General features: G+C 44.2%; 1 protein-coding gene and 1 long non-coding RNA gene across 2 annotated transcripts in view; one reads left to right on the plus strand and one right to left on the minus strand.

Moving 5' to 3' along the window:
• The window catches only part of LOC123504071, a 4,287-nt gene extending 3,612 nt beyond the window's left edge, over positions 1-675 (minus strand). Inside the window, exon 1 of the long non-coding RNA XR_006674700.1 lies at positions 462-675. This is a non-coding gene — a long non-coding RNA (uncharacterized LOC123504071). The remainder of the gene's footprint in view (positions 1-461) is intronic.
• A 3,020-nt stretch (positions 676-3,695) lies between these two features.
• On the plus strand, positions 3,696-15,949 carry LOC123519192. Its single transcript, XM_045280705.1, is given in 11 exon segments — positions 3,696-3,830; positions 6,947-7,165; positions 8,801-8,925; positions 9,063-9,169; positions 10,691-10,744; positions 10,747-11,035; positions 12,294-12,398; positions 12,875-13,049; positions 13,775-13,926; positions 15,032-15,239; positions 15,474-15,949. Coding segments are annotated over 10 exon segments (1,653 nt in total). The 5' UTR covers positions 3,696-3,830; positions 6,947-6,967; the 3' UTR covers positions 15,714-15,949.

The following is a 15,949-nucleotide window of genomic DNA, read 5'->3' on the forward strand; positions in this document are numbered from 1 at the left end:
GACATTCGGGTCTGGCTTCATTTTTTCTATAAGTCGATTTTGAAATGAGTTCCGTTACGAATATACGTAAATTTTCAACCGCCACCAGCCCGCCCTCTTGGCCCGGGGTGTGACGTCATCAAGTGGGCGGGGCTGGCTCAGCCACCGCCTACTGGCTGGCTGTGTTTAGCTAATATTTGGCATACTTTGCACTGTTTTCCAGTCACGGCCGTCACTGAATGGAGCCACATGACTATGCTTGACTATCAGCTGTTCAGATACGACTGTCATTGACAGGTTTTGGTGTGATGAAGGCTTAAGTGAGGCAGAATGGTGGTGGTAGCGGCCTCCACCTCTACACTAGCGTCTCTTGACCGTCCTGTATTATCAACAAGGAACAAAACTATCAAAGCCACCGTCTGTTACAACAAGCCATTGTGTAAACTCCCCCTAGCTGAGCAAGTGTTAGCTGGGTCACTTACCAATATTACAGTGTTGTTGGCCGTCCCAGCAGCAACCCCTGGCCCTCCCACCCAGGCACCAAGCTTGCACCAGCACACACAGGCAGGCAGGCCCGTGTCACCGTATATCCATATTAAATAAAGCACCAGCAGCACACGGCCGCCCTCCAGACACTGACACTCTCTCAGTCCTTCCTTCTCATACTACTGGCGCCTTGGCCGCCAGGCTACTGGCTTCTTTCTCTCCCTCCTGGGCTGCGCGAGCAGGCCGAGGCAGGACAACCCACAATGCACTACTCAATAACATGATACTCAATACACTAAACAAAATTAAATATATTAAGGAAGGCATAAACATGTCAAACCTAATAATTACAATTCATTGTTATGTTGACGTATCCACCTTTATATCGATAACAAAACAATACAGGGAAGAGAGATAAGCAATGCAGAGACGAGGTGATGGGAGAAATACTTGTTAAACGGTGGAGAGAGAGAGAGAGAGAGAGAGAGAGAGAGGAGGAGGAGGAGGAGGAGGGAATTGTGGAAGAGGGAAAGGAGATAAATGAAAGAATCCAGAAAAGGAATAGTAATTAAGTCTCTCTCTCTCTCTCTCTCTCTCTCTCTCTCTCTCTCTCTCTCTCTCTCTCTCTCTCTCTCTCTCTCTCTCTCTCTCTCTCTCTCTCTCTCTCTCTCTCTCTCTCTCTCTCTCTCTCTCTCTCTCTCTCTCCATTTTTCTTGCTATATCAAATTCAGTCAAGCCAGTGTGATGGATGTTATTTATATGTAAGTCATCCTTTCGTGAATTAACCCCTTCAGCACCACACCGCCTTGCCATATTCACTCTGCTTACTATTTGGTGATTCTACACAGCTTCAGAAACCTACGTGGGGATTTAAATAGTGAAGATTCTGGCCATTAATCTGAAATCCATAGACCCTTCTTACTGCCAATAGAGTCGTCTAGTCACACCCCAAAAATTCATGGTAAAAATGCGTCCTAGTACTGAAGGGGTTAAAGAACTGTATTAAAATGGAAAATGAAGTTTGAAATATCCTTTATATCTACACCATACCTAGAATTTTGTTTTCGTAATAATGTGAGAGAATAATGTGCTTAGATTATTTTTATATCAATAGTTCTTATAGCAATATATTTAGTATTTAACCTCTTCAGTATACTGGGACACATTTTTGCCTTGAGATTCGTGTACGATTAGATCATTTTATTGACATTAGGAAGGGTCTATGGAGGTCACAAGATTAATGGTCTCAGTCTTCACTATTTTAATCCCACACCTAAGTTTCTGAAGCTGTATAAAGTCATCAAATAGTAACCAGAATTAATATGGGGTGTGATTAGACCATTTTATTGACATTAGGAAGTGTCTATGGAGGCCAGAAGATTAATGGCCTCAGTCTTCACTATTTTAATCCAAAAAATAAGTTTCTGAAGTTGTACGAAGTCACTAAATAGTAAAAAGGATGAAGATGGAAACGCGTCATGGTACTGAAGGGGTTAAAGTAATGGTTTTGTATATAGTATAATTTCTATGGTTACAGATATAAAAAGATGGTAAATATTTTTGAAAGTATATATAATGAGCAGTTTATAGTGAAATCTTTCAATATATGTGTTTGTGAAGGAGGAACACACTCGCATCTCTTTATATTAATGGTCCTTACAGGTATATTCCGCTGTGGTGAGGGTGGCGGTGCGCGATGATTACTCTCCGCCTCGAGCACCGCGGCATACTTTCAGGGCTGACCCGGGGAGCCGCGAATAATTAATTAATTCTTCCTGGTCTTGGCAAAGCGTCTGTCTCCGGGAAATTAAATGATCGGGCATGGCAGAAGAAATATATGTCATGATTGGTGGCTAGTATTCATGTTTTTAATAATGTAACTAAGGAAAAATAGTAATAATAATAATAGACAGAAAAATAAGAAAAACTACTAAGTCAATGGATAAAAGAATAATAATGATAATAGCAATAATAATGACGCTTAAGTACGACAATCACATATTTTAGTAATTTATTCATTTATTGACTCGTTACCTCTCTCTCCCTCTTCCTATCTCTCTCCCTCACCCACACGTACGATAATGATTGGGAATTTTTCTTTAAACATTTTTACTTCCATTCATTATCTGTATCTCTCGTGCTCTCCACTTCTTCTCATTCAAGTACGATAATTACCTTTTTTTTCATTCATTATATATATTCTTAATTTTGTTTAATGTACGTACTTGTTTGTATATAATGAATAGGTCTAATTTACCTCTCTCTCTCTCTCTCTCTCTCTCTCTCTCTCTCTCTCTCTCTCTCTCTCTCTCTCTCTCGTACAATAATCACGCCTTATTTCCACTCATTTCCAATTAATTAATAAAAATACACCAATAATTTCTCTCTCTCTCTCTCTCTCTCTCTCTCTCTCTCTCTCTCTCTCTCTCTCTCTCTCTCTCTCTCTCATTCCTGTATATTAATGAAGTTTGATTTCTTAGGATAAGTTTTTATATACTTTTTATACTAACAATTAATTAACAGAAATATACTAATAATTTCCCTCCCTCTCCCTCCCTCTCACTCTCCCTCCCTCTCCTTCCCTCTCACAATAATCATACTTTATTTCCCAGCACTACTTTCAGCTTTTATATATACTAACAATAAATAAAAAAAATATACCAATAAATTTTCTCCCTCTCCCTCCCTCTCACTCTCCCTCTCCCTCTCCCTCTCACTCTCACAACCTTAATTTCTTAACCCAAACTTTGACATACATTTTATACCAGCAATCAATGAACAAAAATATACCAATGAATTTTCTCCCTCTCCCTTCCTCTCACTCTCCCTCTCCCTCTCCCTCTCACAACCTTAATTTCTTAACCCAAACTTTGACATACATTTTATACCAACAATCAATGAACAAAAATATACCGATTAATTTTCTCCCTCTCCCTTCCTCTCACTCTCCCTCTCCCTCTCCCTCTCACAATTTTAATTTCTTAACCCAAACTTTGACATACATTTTATACCAGCAATCAATGAACAAAAATATACCGATAAATTTTCTCCCTCTCCCTCCCTCCCTCTCACTCTCCCATCTCCCTCTCACTCTCCCTCTCACAACCTTAATTTCTTAACCCAAACTTTGACATACATTCTATACCAGAAATCAATGAACAAAAATATACTAATAAATTTTCTCCCTCTCCCTCCCTCTCACTCTCCCTCTCCCTGAAGTACGACACTCTCCCAAAATGTACGACGCCTCGCTGTGGTCGTGTGTACATTCACCAGCAGGGGAGGAAGGTTCACCGCCAATACCTTACTGTTTTCACCTCTCCTAGCCTTAATTAACGCCTCACCTGCCCGCCGAGCCCCGCCAGGTGAGCATAAGGGTCTCATCTTTAATCACAGGTGTCAATTGGCCAGGTAAATAAAGGAGAAATGGGGAAAATTGAGCGTTAAATATGGAGTACTCTATCTTTCTCTCTCTCTCTCTCTCGGTCTCTCCTTCCTTACCTGTCTCATCTTTTTTTTTGTTTTTTTTTTCGTTTTGTTGATTTTTGTTGCTTTTTTTGTTTATTTGATTTTGTTTTTGTGTTTGTGTGTGTGTGTGTGTGTGTGTGTGTGTGTGTTCGTGTGTTTGTTTTGGAAGGGTATGTTTTTTTTTTTTTTCTTGTTTTTGTTTTGTTTGTTTGTTTTGCATCTTGTGTTTGTGTGTGTGTTTGTTTGTTTCGATTCATTGATTGCATTCCGTGTGTGTGTGTGTGTGTGTGTGTGTGTGTGTGTGTGTGTGTGTGTTTCCTCTTTATTCTTCTTTATTGTTTTATTTTGTTTGTTTATTCCCTTTTTATTGTGTGCTTTATATTTGTTTGTTTGTTTGTTGTCTTTATTCCCTGTTTGTTTGTTTGTTTTCCATTAATTCTGTGTGTGTGTGTGTGTGTGTGTGTGTTGTTGTTGTTGTTATTGTTGATTGGAAATGGACAGTGTTTTGTGTTGTTTTGTTAGTTTTTTGCTTTTTATCATGTTTTGTGTGTTAGTGAAGGATTTATTGAGTTATTTTGTGTAGTTAGATTAAGTTAGGTTGTTTAGTAAGGTAAGGTTAGGCTCAGTGACACTCAACTGCCTCCCTCTTCCACACTGAATATCCTCGGTCTGTCCTTTACTCACAATCTTCACTGCAAACTTCACATCTCATCTCTTGCTAAAACAGCTTCTATGAAGTTGGGCGTTCTGTGGCGTCTCTGCCAGTTTTCTCTCCCCTCCAACTGCTAACTCTGTACAAGGGCCTTATCCGTCCTTGCATGGAGTACTCTTCGCATGTTTGGGGGTTCCAGTCACACAGTTTTATTAGACAGGGTGGAATCAAAAGCTTTTCGTCTCATCAACTCCCCTCCTCTGACTGACTGTCTTCAGCCTCTCTCTCTCTCTCTCAACGCCGGAATGTTGCATCTCTTGCTGTCTTCTATCGCTATTTTCACGACAACTGCTCTTCTGATCTTGCTAACTGCTTGCCTCTCCTCCCCCATCTTCCCATCTTTCCCCCCACCCTTGCTGCATAACACTTTCTTCGTTCTTTCACCACTATTCTGTCCACCTCCATAATGCAAGAGTTCACCAGTACTCTCAATCCTTCACACCTTTCTCCGGCACACTCTGGAACTCCCTGCCTGCTTCTGTGTTTCCACCTTCCTACCACTTCACTTCATTTGAGAGGGAGGTGTCAACACATTTATCCCTTTTTATTCACTTATAAATAAAAGGATAAATGCAAGGGAACTGGCAACTGTGGGCCTTTTTTTTTTTTTTTTTTTTTTTTCATGTTGCTCTTGCCCAGTTTTCCCCTCTGATATAAAAAAGGTTAGGTTAGGTTAGGTTTAAAAAGGCTAGGTTAGGTTTAAAAAGACTAGGTTAGGTTAGGTTAGCTTTATAATGGCTTGGTTATGTCATGTTGAGGTTTTGTTCAGTTGTATATCAAGGCGTCAGATGAGGTTAGACATGAAGGAAGGTGAAGTGAGGTTAGAATTCCCTTAGGTTATGTATTAAGTAAGATTAGCTTAGGTGAGGTGAGGTTAGGTCAGGTTAGGTTAGATTAAAATTACTTATTGTATATATGAAGTAAGATTAGGTTAGGTTAGGTGAGGTGAGGTGAGGTTAGGTTAGGTTAGGTTAGGTTAAAATTGCTTATGGAATGTATAAAGTAAGGTTAGGTGAGGTGAAGTGAAGTGAGGATAGGTTAGGTTAGTTTAAAATGACTTAGGGGATATATGAAGTAAGATTAGCTTAGGTTCCATTACATTAGATAATATATTTTTATTTTTATGTAGGGGGGGAAAGTGGTCAAGGGCAACAAAAAATGAAAAAAAAAAAAAAATGGTCCACTTATTTGCCAGTCCCCTTGCAGGTCAGAGGGTGAAGTGAAATAAAGGAACAAATGTCTTTAAACCTCCTTAGAAGTTGATATTAAGTAGTTAGCTTGTACATTAAGGTTAAGTTAGGTGAGGTTAGGTTAAGTTATTTAAGGTTAGGTTAGGTTAGGTTAGACCGTATATATATAAAGTACAGTTAGGTTAGGTTAAAAGTTAGGTTGGGTAAAGGTTGGCTTATATTTCAAAGTGCAGTTAGGTTAGGTTGGGTTAAGGTAGGTGAGGTTATATATAAAATGCAATTAGGTGAGGTTAAATTTAGGTAAAGGTTGGGTTAGGTTAGGTTAAATTAGATTAGGATATATACAGTATAAGGTTAATTTAAGGTTGGGTTGGGTTAGGTTAGGTTGAGTTACATATAAAGTCCTATTAGGTTAGGATTGGCTGTATATTAACCTCTTCAGTACTGGGACACATTTTTTCCTTGAGATTTGTGTACCATTAGACCATTTTATTGACATTAGGAAGGGTCTATGGAGGTCAGAAGATTAATGGCCACAGTCTTCATTATTTTAATCCCTTCAGTACTGGGACACATTTTTACCTTGAGATTTGTGCACCATTACACCATTTTATTGACATTAGGAAGGGTCTATGGAGGTCACATGATTAATGGCCACAGTCTTCACTATTTTAAGCCCTTCAGTACTGGGACACATTTTTATCTTGAGATTTGTGTACCATTAGACCATTTTATTGACATTAAGAAGGGTCTATGGAGGTCACATGATTAATGGCCACAGCCTTCACTATTTCAATCCCCCACATGAGTTTCTGAAGCTGTATAGAATCACCAAATCGTCACCAGAATGAATATGAAAATGTGTCTTAGTAGTGAAGGGATTAAGGAAAAGATTAGCATTATATTAGTTAGATTAAAGTTTGATTAAGTTAGCTTACACTAAATAACATAAGCTTACACCACCACCACCACCACCACCACCACCACCACCACCACCACCACTACTACTACTACTACTACTACTACTACTACTACTACTACTACTACTACTACTACTACTACCACCACTACACCACCACCACCACTACAACCACCACTTCCGACAGCACAGTGGGATGGTGGTGCAGCAGCCATGGACCATCAACACCACCACCACCACCACCACCACAGCCAGCCCAGCACCACCACCACCACCACCACCATTGAGAAGAAGCTGCCAACCAACACTTGCCTGGTGTGTGGCCGTCACGGAGGCAACACCATCGTTGTCACCAGCGTCCACAGCTTCGTGTCCGCCTCGGGAACACCACTCGCTGACTTCCTGGTGAAGGTGAGGGCTGAGGGGAGCGGTTAGAGGGGCTGGAGGGGGCTGGGGGTGATTAGAATGCCTGGAGGGGGGCTGAGGGACTGTTTGAAGGCCTGGACAGGAGCTGTGGGGCTATTAGAAGGCTTGGAGGAAAGCTGTGGGGCTATTAGAAGGTCTGGAGGGGGCTGTCAGGGGTCTTAGAAGGCCTGGAGGGGGCTGGGGGGGTCTTAGAAGGCATGGAGGGGGCTGTGGGGGGTCTTAGAAGGCCTGGAGGGGAGCTGTGGGGCTATTAGAAGATCTGGAGGGAGCTGTGGGGCTGTCAGAAGGCCTGGATGGGGGCTAAGGGACTGTTTGAAGGCCTGGAGAGGGGCTAAGGGACTGTTTGAAGGCCTGGAGAGGGGCTAAGGGACTGTTTGAAGGCCTGGAGGGGGCTGAGGGATTGTTTGAAGGCCTAGAGGGGGCTGAGGGGCTGTCAGAAGGCCTAGGAGGGGTGTGGGGCTGTCAGAAGGCCTAGAGGGGGCTGTGGGGCTGTCAGAAGACCTAGAGGGGGCTGTGGGGCTGTCAGAAGACCTAGAGGGGGCTGTGGGGCTGTCAGAAGGCCTGGAGGGGGGCTGTGGGGCTGTTAGAAGGTCTGGATGGGTGCTGTGGGCTGTCAGAAGGCCTGGAGGAGGGGCTGGGGTGTTGTTAGAATTCCTGGAGGGGGTTGTCAGAGGGCTGTAAGGGGCTGGGGGCTGTAGGAATGCTTGAAGGGGTTGGAGGGCTAGAGAAGAAGAAATTGGAGTGTCTGGAGGGAGTGTGGTGGGGCTGAGAAGAGAGTTAAGGGGCTGGAGAAGAATTTTGTGGGGTCTGGAGGGAATTTGAAGTAAGGAGTAAGGGACTGAGGGGGCTGTAGAAGTAGTTGTGGTGTCTAGAGGGGACTTGAAGTAGGTAAGAGGGGTCTGGAGGGGCTGGGAAGGGACTGAGGAGTTCTGGGGAAGGGGCTGGAGGGGATTTGAAATGGGTAAAGGGGATCTGGAGGGGCTGAGAAGGGGGTGAGGGATTCTGTGGGGCTATTGATGGTCTGGAGGGGGCTGGAAGGGGCTGTGGGTCTGTTGAAGGGGCTGAGAAGGAAGTGAAAGAGGGGGATGTATCTGGAGGGTTTGTCTAGGGGGCTGAAGGGGCTGAGAATGAATGGGGGTGTGGAAAGGGTCTGTGGATGGGACTGAAGAAGTGGAGTGGAGAGAGAGAGAATGGAAGGGTGTGAAGGGGTCTAGAAGGGCCTGTGGGGGCTAAAGAAGTGAAGGGGGTCTAGAGGGGTAAGGAAGAGAGGGGGCTGTCTTGGGGGGCTAAGGAAGGATTTTGGGGGAGAGGGGGAGGGGTGGACAAGAGTGAGAGGATTAAGAGTAGGAAGAAATGTGGAGAAACTAGAGGAAGAGGAGGAGGAGGAGGAGGAGATTATGTGTGTGTGTGTATATGTATGTATATATAAGAAAGAAAACTAACAATAAAACACACACACACACACACACACACACAATACAAACAGAGAGAGAGAGAGAGAGAGAGAGAAACAGAGACAGACAGAGTGACAGACAAACAGAAAGAAACACACACACACACACAACCCAACTTAACCCAACCCAACCTAACCTAACCCAACTTAACCCAATACCCCCTTAGGTCGTCGGCGAGGACCCCTGTTACTCCGTCAGTGAGGTGATCTGCCAGCAGTGTTTTGTCCTGCTAGATCGCCTCGACGCCTACCAAGCCAGGGCTGCTGAAATACACACATATGTCACCACTAGGTATGTTTGTGAGGGACTGGGATGTGTGTGGGAGGGGCTGGAATGTATGGGAGAGGCTAGGATGGGTTGAGAGGTGTGTGAGAGGTGAAGCATATAAGTGTTTGAAAATGTGAGCTCTAATCTGCCACTCTTTGCAGGTACCGGGACACCAAACTAGAGTTATTAGGACAGAGGCAGCGAATGAGTGAGTTGATCGCTGCTTCCCTCTCCAATGTCCGGGAGCTCACCCACGGCACCACTCTCAGTAAGTGTGTGTAGTAATAGTAATAATGGTATACAGGTTTTTCATGTTGCAGTTTGTACATATTAAAAATATACATGGGATGGCAGGGAGGTTTAAGAACAATGGTCTATATTAATGGTTTAGCGCATACACCATGGTGGGGATCAGTCCATGTGTGGTGCCTTCAAGTGTGTGTGTGTGTGTGTGTGTTTACCTAGTTGTAGTTTTACAGGGCCTGGGCTTTATACTCGTGTGGACCCGTCTCTATATCTACACTTATCCAATTTTTCTCTAAAGCTCTGCACACTCTTTGCTGACACCACTTCCTCACTCAAACTGTTCCAAGTCTCAACACATCTTTGCGGGAAACTATATTTTTTAACATCTCTCAGACATCTTCCCTTCCTCAGTTTCTTACCATGCGATCTTGTGCTCCTAATGTTATATTCTTCTCTCAGGATCAGTTTCTCATTATCCACTTGGTCCATTCCGTTAATCAATATATAAACTTGTATCAGATCCCCTCTCTCTCTTCTCTGTTCCAGGGTTGGTAGATCCATAGCCTTTAGCGTGTGTGTATGTGTGTGTGTTTGTCTACTGTAGTTGTTTATTTGTGTGTGTGTTTTGTGTTGTGTAATGTTTAAAGGCCGTTTTCATACTGTAGGTGAGACACTTGACGCATGAGAGTTAGGCAGACTTTTGCCACTATGGGTCTGTTCACACTGGGCGCAATGCTAGGCGAGGCATTCCCTGCAGTGGAGGCTGGCTGACTTGAAGGAAGACAGTACTCTATGGTTCCCTGACGTGGAGGAGGAGGAGGTGGAGGAAGAGGCGTTATTAATGTTGTATTTAGCCTTGAATAATAAGAGGAAAAAGAATTGTGTGTATGAAGCAAATATGAAATGACTGGAATGTGGTGAATATCATCATCTTATTCAAGAGCTGGAAATGGATGAGGGAAATTTGGACAGTATTTCAGAGTGACTCCAGCTCAGTTCTCTAAAGTTCAGTCATTCAGTGAACAAGATATTAAGAAGCAAGGCACTAATGACAGGACATCCACCAGTTCACGGTGAAGGACGGGGAGTGAGGGAGTGAGGGAGAGTTGATGAGTCAGGTCATTGCAGTCAAAAAAGGTGTGAGCCTCAGGAGATGAAAGCACAAAGGTGGGAGTCCCAAGAAGCACCAGTCATTGATGCTTTGGCCAGAAGCTTTGCATGCAGTGTGAACACCCCTATTGCAAATACACCGAGGCAATTTTAAGCAACGCAGCTTCGTGCCTCGTGCAGCGGACATCTTATCTCCAGTGCGAGACGGCCTTAATATTCAGTTTTGTACGCTTTACATTATTTACACTCATACACTTTTTCTGTGTCTCACGCACTCACACACACACACACACACACACTAACACACACACACACACACACACACACACACACACACACACACACACACACACACACACACACACACACACACACACACACACACACACACACTAACTAACTAACTAACTAACTAACTCTATTTTCCCCACAGACGTCAGCGATGAACTAACAATAACCGTCGTCCACGAATCACTGCCCAAGAACCGCAAAAGCTCTACCACCTCCAAAACAACAACAACAACAACAACAGGCACCACAAACACAACAACAACAATAACAACAACAACAACAGAGATATCTCACCTGCAAACTACATTACGAATAAATTTAAGAGAAGAAAAGTAGGAATAGGAGGAGGAGGAGGAGGAGGGGGTAATTTAAACACCCCTACCACCCCCCAGGACAAGAGGAAGGGGTGGAGAGGGGAAGAGGTGAGGAAATGTGGGAGAGGGAAGAGGAGAGAGAGAAAGAGAAAGAGAAAGAGAGATACCAACTAGTAACAATAACAATTTAGCTTATTCTACATGTGTGGGGGGGGAGGCGGAGGGGACACCGGGCCGAGTGGAGAAGAGGAAGCTGGAGGAAGAGGAGGAGGAGGAAGAGGAGGAAGAAGATGATGAGGAGGAAGGGCGTAGCAGTTCAGAAGAGGAGGAGGAGGAAGGGGAACAAAGCGAAGGCGAGCAAGAAGGAACGGTGAAGCAGGAGGAGGAAGAGGAGGAGGAGGAGGAGGAAGAGGAAGAAGAGGAGGAGGAGGAGAGGAGAGAGGTACAGACAGCCTCACAGGATAATGAAAACTCAAGTGATGATTCAACTAGTGATAGTGAAGAGGAGGAGGAGGAGGAGGAGGAGGCAGGGTCGCCATCTGCATCGGAAGAGGAGGAGGAGGAAGAAGGGAAGACCGACAGAGAGGAGCAGGAGAATGGCAACGAGGAGGAGGAAGAGGAGGAGGAGGAGGATGAAGAGGATGATGAAGAGGAGGAAGAGGACAGCAATATGGCAACTAAGAGAGGTAAGTGATTCTCTCTCTCTCTCTCTCTCTCTCTCTCTCTCTCTCTCTCTCTCTCTCTCTCTCTCTCTCTCTCTCTCTCTCTCTCTCATAAAGTATTCACTATTTTTATTATTTCTCGTCATGATTTTTTCTCATTCTTTAGTTTCTCTCTCTCTCTCTCTCTCTCTCTCTCTCTCTCTCTCTCTCTCTCTCTCTCTCTCTCTCTCTCTCTCTCTCTCTCTCTCTCTCTCTCTCTCTCTCTCACTCTCTCTCTCTCCCACAGAATCCCCCACAGCCCCGACAGACCACCACCACCGCAACCCAGAGCCGCCCCAGCCCCAGGTATGAGGCCCCAGCACCCCCCATCTAGGAAGGCCGCCCCACCCCCTGCCTCACCCCCCCAAGAGGAGAAGCCTGCCATTAAGGTGGAGGCAAATGGACAGGTGCAATATCCGCAAGGTGAGATTTTTATTTATTTATTTATTTATTTATTTATGTTAAGGCCTATAGCATCTGTAGGCCTACTTGAAGAGTGTATGTGGGAAGCGCTGTTTACCTTCCACCCATTAGTGGTGCAGGGAGTGTTGTTAGTAGTGGAGGGCATATTAGGGTCCATATCACCAGCCAGGTGCATCTTTGGAGTCACCACCTGGAGCCTGTGTATCCTGGTGACATGTTAGGGCTCATATCACCAGCCAGGCGCATCTTTGGAGTCACCACCTGGAGCCTGAGTATCCTGGTGACATGTTAGGGCCCATATCACCAGCCAGGCACATCTTTGGAGTCACCACCTGGAGCCTGTGTATCCTGGTGACATGTTAGGGCCCATATCACCAGCCAGGCGCATCTTTGGAGTCACCACCTGGAGCCTGTGTATCCTGGTGACATGTTAGGGCCCATATCACCAGCCAGGCGCATCTTTGGAGTCACCACCTGGAGCCTGAGTATCCTGGTGACATGTAGCTAACTTTACACCACTCCACAAAGTTTATAAGGCTGTACATGGTGGAATTTGAGCCTATGTGTAGAGGTCTGCTTGATCCCACCACCACCTTATCCACTGTGCTGCCATCTTTCTGAGGGAAGGGAGAGGGAGAGGGAGGAGAGGGATTGAGATGGAAAGGTAAAGAAAGAAGGAATTGTGAGAGAGAGAGAGAGAGATAAATTAGTTAAAATGTATGTTTTGGAGCAATATAATTAACCTAACCTATCTTATATTAGCCAAAACTAACCTAACCTAACCTATCCTATCCTATCCTATCTTACATTAACCCAACCTAACCTAACCAATTTCACCTCACACTAACCTAACCTAACCTACTGTAACACCCCCCATTCGCCCCCCAGAGGTGAGCGAGGGGTGCCGCCACAGGTTGCCGAAGCTATGTTGATGCAGTCTCCGCTGGCCACCTCCCTGCTGCAGTCATTCCTCGCCACCTCTCTCTGGTTTGGTTCCCCGGACAACACACAGAAGAGGAAACCAAGCAGTAACACCAAACACAAACAGCAGCACCAAGTTTATGTAGGTGTTGTGTGGTGTTGTGGTGTTGCATTGTGTGTGTGTTTCCTTTTCTCTTTTTCCTTTTTTTTTTTTTCTCTCTTCCTCTCTCTTTCACCAAGCACAAACAGTAGCACCAAGTTTATGTAGGTGTTGTGTGGTGTTGTGGTGTGATATTGTGGTGTTGCATTGTTTCCTTTTTCTCTTTTTCCTTTTTTTTTTTTTTTTTTTTCTCACTTCCTCTCTCTTTCACCAAGCACAAACAGCAGCACCAGGTTTATGTAGGTGTTGTGTGGTGTTGTGGTGATGTGCTTTTTCTCTTTGTGGTGTGTTTTTATCCATTTTTTTCTCAATTCTTCTGTTTTTCATTGCTTCTCCATTTTTTCTCATCTTTTTCCTTTTTTATTGCTTCCTCCCTCTTTCACCAAGCACCAACACCAGCACCAAGTTTATGTAGGTGTTGTGATGGTGTTGTGGTGTGTTTTATTTTTTATTAACTTTTTTTTCATTTTGTCTTGTTTTATCCTCCTATTCATTGATTTTATATACCTTCTTTTTCTTTCACCAAACAGAAACATCAGCACCAGGTTTATATAGGTCTTGCTACCCTACAGATCCCTAAAGATACCCTAGAATACCCCCAGTCACACATCACTCTCTATAGATGCCTAAAATACCCACAAAACTGCCCCACACACCTCTCTCACCCCTTAGAATACCCCCAATCACCCCCTTGTCTTTCTCTACAGGTCCCAGATGATGTGACAAGTGAGACGTTAGCAGTAGCAGCTGGGTCCACCAAGGAGAAGAGACAGGAACTCAAGAACACTGGCCAAAGCTACATTAACACCAAAGGCAAACTGGTGGACGCTAAGAGAGTTTGGCCCCAGGATTGTAGCAGGTCAGAGGAAGAGAGAGGGAGGGAGTGTGTGCGAGAGGGGGAGAGTATGTGAGAGAAGGGGAGAGAGTGTGTGAGAGAGGGAGAGAGTGTGTGAGAGAGGAGAGAGAGAGAGAGAGAGAGAGAGAGAGAGAGAACAATTGAGAGTGACAGAGAGAGAAAGATTGAATGGATGAAAGGAAGAATGATTGAGCGATTTAGAGAGAGAGAGAGAGAGAGAGAGAGAGAGAGATTGATAAGTAGGAGGAGGAGTTAGTGACAGGAAATAAAGGAAAGGAAAGAGAGAGAGAGAGAGAGAGAGAGAGAGTGTATTCAGAATCGCCTTCCTCTCTCACCATGACAATTTTCCAAGGCCACAGCGACAACTAGTCAGGTTTTGAAGACAGTTTCTCCTTTAAATGAACGAGAAATCTTGCCAATCCAACCCCAGAACCATAAAAATACTCCTAAAAACACAAGTAGAGACAACTGGACCCTTTGGAAAGCAGTGATGATGAGAGAGCAAAGGAAAGCAGTCTTTTTCCCTTTTTCCTGTCTATTTTGATACCTTCTTGTCTATTTCCCTTCTTCATCTCCCTGTCTTTCTCTACCTCTCATTTTTTTTCCTGTTTTGTTTACCTGTCTCCCTTGCTGCCTCTGTCTCCGCCTCTCCCATGCCAAACTGTCAGATTAAGTTACATTGTTAGGTCAGGTTAGGTTAGGTTTACCCCTTCAGTACTAGGACATGTTTCCATATTCATTCTGGTGACTATTTGGTGATTTTATACAGCTTCAGGAATTCATGTGGGGATTAAAATGGTGAAGAGTGTGGCCATTAATCTTCTGACCTCCATAGACTCTTGCTAATGTAAATAAAGTGGTATAATCGTACCCAAAACTCAAGGTAAAAATGTGTCCCAGTACTGAAGGGGTTAAAATAGTGAAGACTGTGGCCATTAATCTTCTGCCCTCCATACACCCTTCCTAATGTCAATAAAATGGTCTAATGGTACACAAATCTCATGGTAAAAATGTTAATTTAGGTTAAGTAAAAGTTACACTAAGTTATGTTAGGTTAGTTTAAGGTTAGATTAGGTTACATTAGCATAAACAAACTTTCTACCATTAGGTGTCCCTTGAAATGCAACGCGAGGATCAGCGAAGAGGAACGCCTGAAGATCTTTGCGGAGTACTGGGGCCTCGCTGACTACAACCTGCAGAGAGAGTACCTGGCCGCCCACATGCAGAGAGAGGAGAAGCTGGGCCCTAGTGGTCTCCGAAGGACTGTCATTCTCTATTTCCTCACCTCCAGCAAGCAGTCCAACCCTAAGCTGCAGGTGTGTGCGTGTGTGTTTGGCAAGTTGTCTTTGGTGGTGTGTGTTGGGTTTGGGAGGTTAAATTGTGTGTGTTGTGTTTGGGAGGTTAAATTATGTGTGTGTGTGTGTGTGTGTTTGTATGAGTGTTTATTTTAGCTTGGTGTGTGTGTGTTTGTGTGTTTGTGTGTGTGTCTTGTTACCTCACCTCACCTCACCTCACCTCAACCCAACCTAACCTAACCAAAATTTACACAGGTATGTCGCCAATTCTTCCTCAAAACCCTTGACGTCTCGGAGAAAGCCTCAAGAATCGTTTTGGAGAAGATGGTGAGAGGTGAGCTTGGGAACGAAGGAGGCGCTAACACACCCCCTCCAGGCACCACCCTTCGCCACACAGCCCCCCACCATGCCTCCCCACCCCCCCGCCAGGCCAAGAATGGGGAGGAAGGGGCCCAGAGTAATGACGAAGACACGAAAAGCGAGGATTCATCTTGAGGTTAGATGAAAATGCAAGCTGTAGGTGTTTTTTTTTCTCGGGCATTTTTTAATAGTTTTTTTTTATTGTTTTTGGTTTAATAAGAGTTCTTTGCGCAATTTGCTGTGCTTAAGATGAAGAAAGAAGGAAGGAAGGAGGGAAGACTGAATAAAACGGGAGGAGGAAAAGGAAGAGAAGGAAAAAAAAGAAAACAAGGAGGAGGGAAATAAACCTTCTCTCTCTATCTCTCTTTTTC

The sequence above is a fragment of the Portunus trituberculatus genome, chromosome 1 (assembly GCF_017591435.1).
Source record: "Portunus trituberculatus isolate SZX2019 chromosome 1, ASM1759143v1, whole genome shotgun sequence".
NCBI classification, from domain to species: Eukaryota; Metazoa; Arthropoda; class Malacostraca; order Decapoda; family Portunidae; genus Portunus; species Portunus trituberculatus.